Below are 1,552 nucleotides of genomic sequence, written 5' to 3'. Positions count from 1 at the left end.
GCGGTCAAACTTTTGTCACATTCTATAGTCATAGTTTACTTAATGTTGCTTTTTCTAATACTCTGTGAGCTCCTTAATGTTGCTTCTCTTATTTCATCCACAATAGTATTTGAACTATTATGGATTTTATTGAATGGAATTAATGAATAATGCCTGTATTAGAGGTTTATTTCTAGACAATGCTATTAAAATTAAGAAACCTGGATCCAAATGGCATTTTCAGGTGAAAAGGAAAGTGCAAATCAGTGTAAAGAAATCTGTCTCATATTTGCATATTTGCATATTGGACTTTATTCTTCCGGATGTCCTCACAAGTGGAAAACTGCAGTCAGTGCCAACGATGAGTGGGGACATTTACTGTTTAATTTGGGAATCAGTTGCTCATTGGAAGTTATGTTAAAGTTTTTCATTTAAATCTGTGAGACTGGATCTCCTTGTGTATACTTCAGAGCCACAGCTGGAATAAGAGAAGGATCTTTTGGGAAGTTAAGTGAGACAGTATCTGAGCCTTTTTCATATAAAAGTGAAAAGTATCAGACTGGATTTTATTCCACAACATTTTGACAACCAAAAAGTCTGAGACATAGGATCAACTTTCTGGATTCTTTCTACAGAAATGCCATCTGGAATTGAAAATGCTTTTCTGATAGCAGCCACAGGAGGATTCCTAACTGGAATGTTGGGGAACAGTTTCATTGTACTAGTTAACTGCATTGACTGGGTGAAGGGTCAAAAGCTCTCATCAACTGACTGCATTCTCACCAGCCTGGCTATCTCCAGAATCGTTCTTCTTTGCATAATACTGTTAGATTCATATTTAATGGTGGTGTGGCCGCATTTTTATACCATTGATAACATAGCAAAACTCGTTAATAGATTTTGGACACTGAGCAATCACCTAGCTACTTGGTTTGCCACCTGTCTAAGTGTTTTCTACTTCTTTAAAATAGCCAATTTCTCCCACTCCTGTTTCACCTGGCTGAGGAGGAGAATTAGCAGAGTGCTACTCCTGCTTCTCCTGGGGTCTTTACTCTTATTGCTTTGCAACTTTGAATTAATCGATACATTTAGTAATTTCTCAGTTAATGTCTATCAAAGATACGAAAGAAACTCAACTTGGTCCCTAAATGTAAGTAAAACTCTGTATCTTAACAGTTTGATTGTTTGCAATTTCATCTACTTAATCCCCTTTCTTCTGTCCCTGGCCTCCCTGCTCCTTTTGTTTCTTTCCCTGAGGCGACATACCAGGAATGTGCAACAGAACTGCTCTAGGGACTTCAATACAGAGGCCCATAAAAGGGCCATGAAAATGGTGATGTCTTTCCTTTTCCTCTTCACAGTTCATTTTTCTTCCATCCTATTAACAAGTTGGGTTTTTGTTTTGCTGCAGAATTCTCAGGTCAGTTTGGTTGTCATATTATTATCAACTCTTTTTCCTTCAGGCCACTCATTTATTCTGATTTTGGGAAACAGCAAGTTGAGAAAAACTGCTTTAGGACTACTGTGGTGTATTAATCACCACCTGAAAATAACGAAACCTTTCATTTCATAG

General features: G+C 37.4%; 1 protein-coding gene across 1 annotated transcript; it reads left to right on the top strand.

Moving 5' to 3' along the window:
• Nucleotides 1-616: 616 nt before the first annotated feature.
• Nucleotides 617-1,552, top strand: LOC111141961 (taste receptor type 2 member 42-like). Its single transcript, XM_022494847.1, has one exon. It carries the CDS (start codon nucleotides 617-619, stop codon nucleotides 1,550-1,552), a length of 936 nt encoding a protein of 311 aa, XP_022350555.1.

Source organism: Enhydra lutris, unplaced genomic scaffold, assembly GCF_002288905.1.
Source record: "Enhydra lutris kenyoni isolate GAN:26980312 unplaced genomic scaffold, ASM228890v2 scaffoldscaffold7, whole genome shotgun sequence".
NCBI classification, from domain to species: Eukaryota; Metazoa; Chordata; class Mammalia; order Carnivora; family Mustelidae; genus Enhydra; species Enhydra lutris.
Note: the sequence above shows the minus strand (reverse complement) of the source record. Positions and strands in the feature narration are given on the sequence as shown.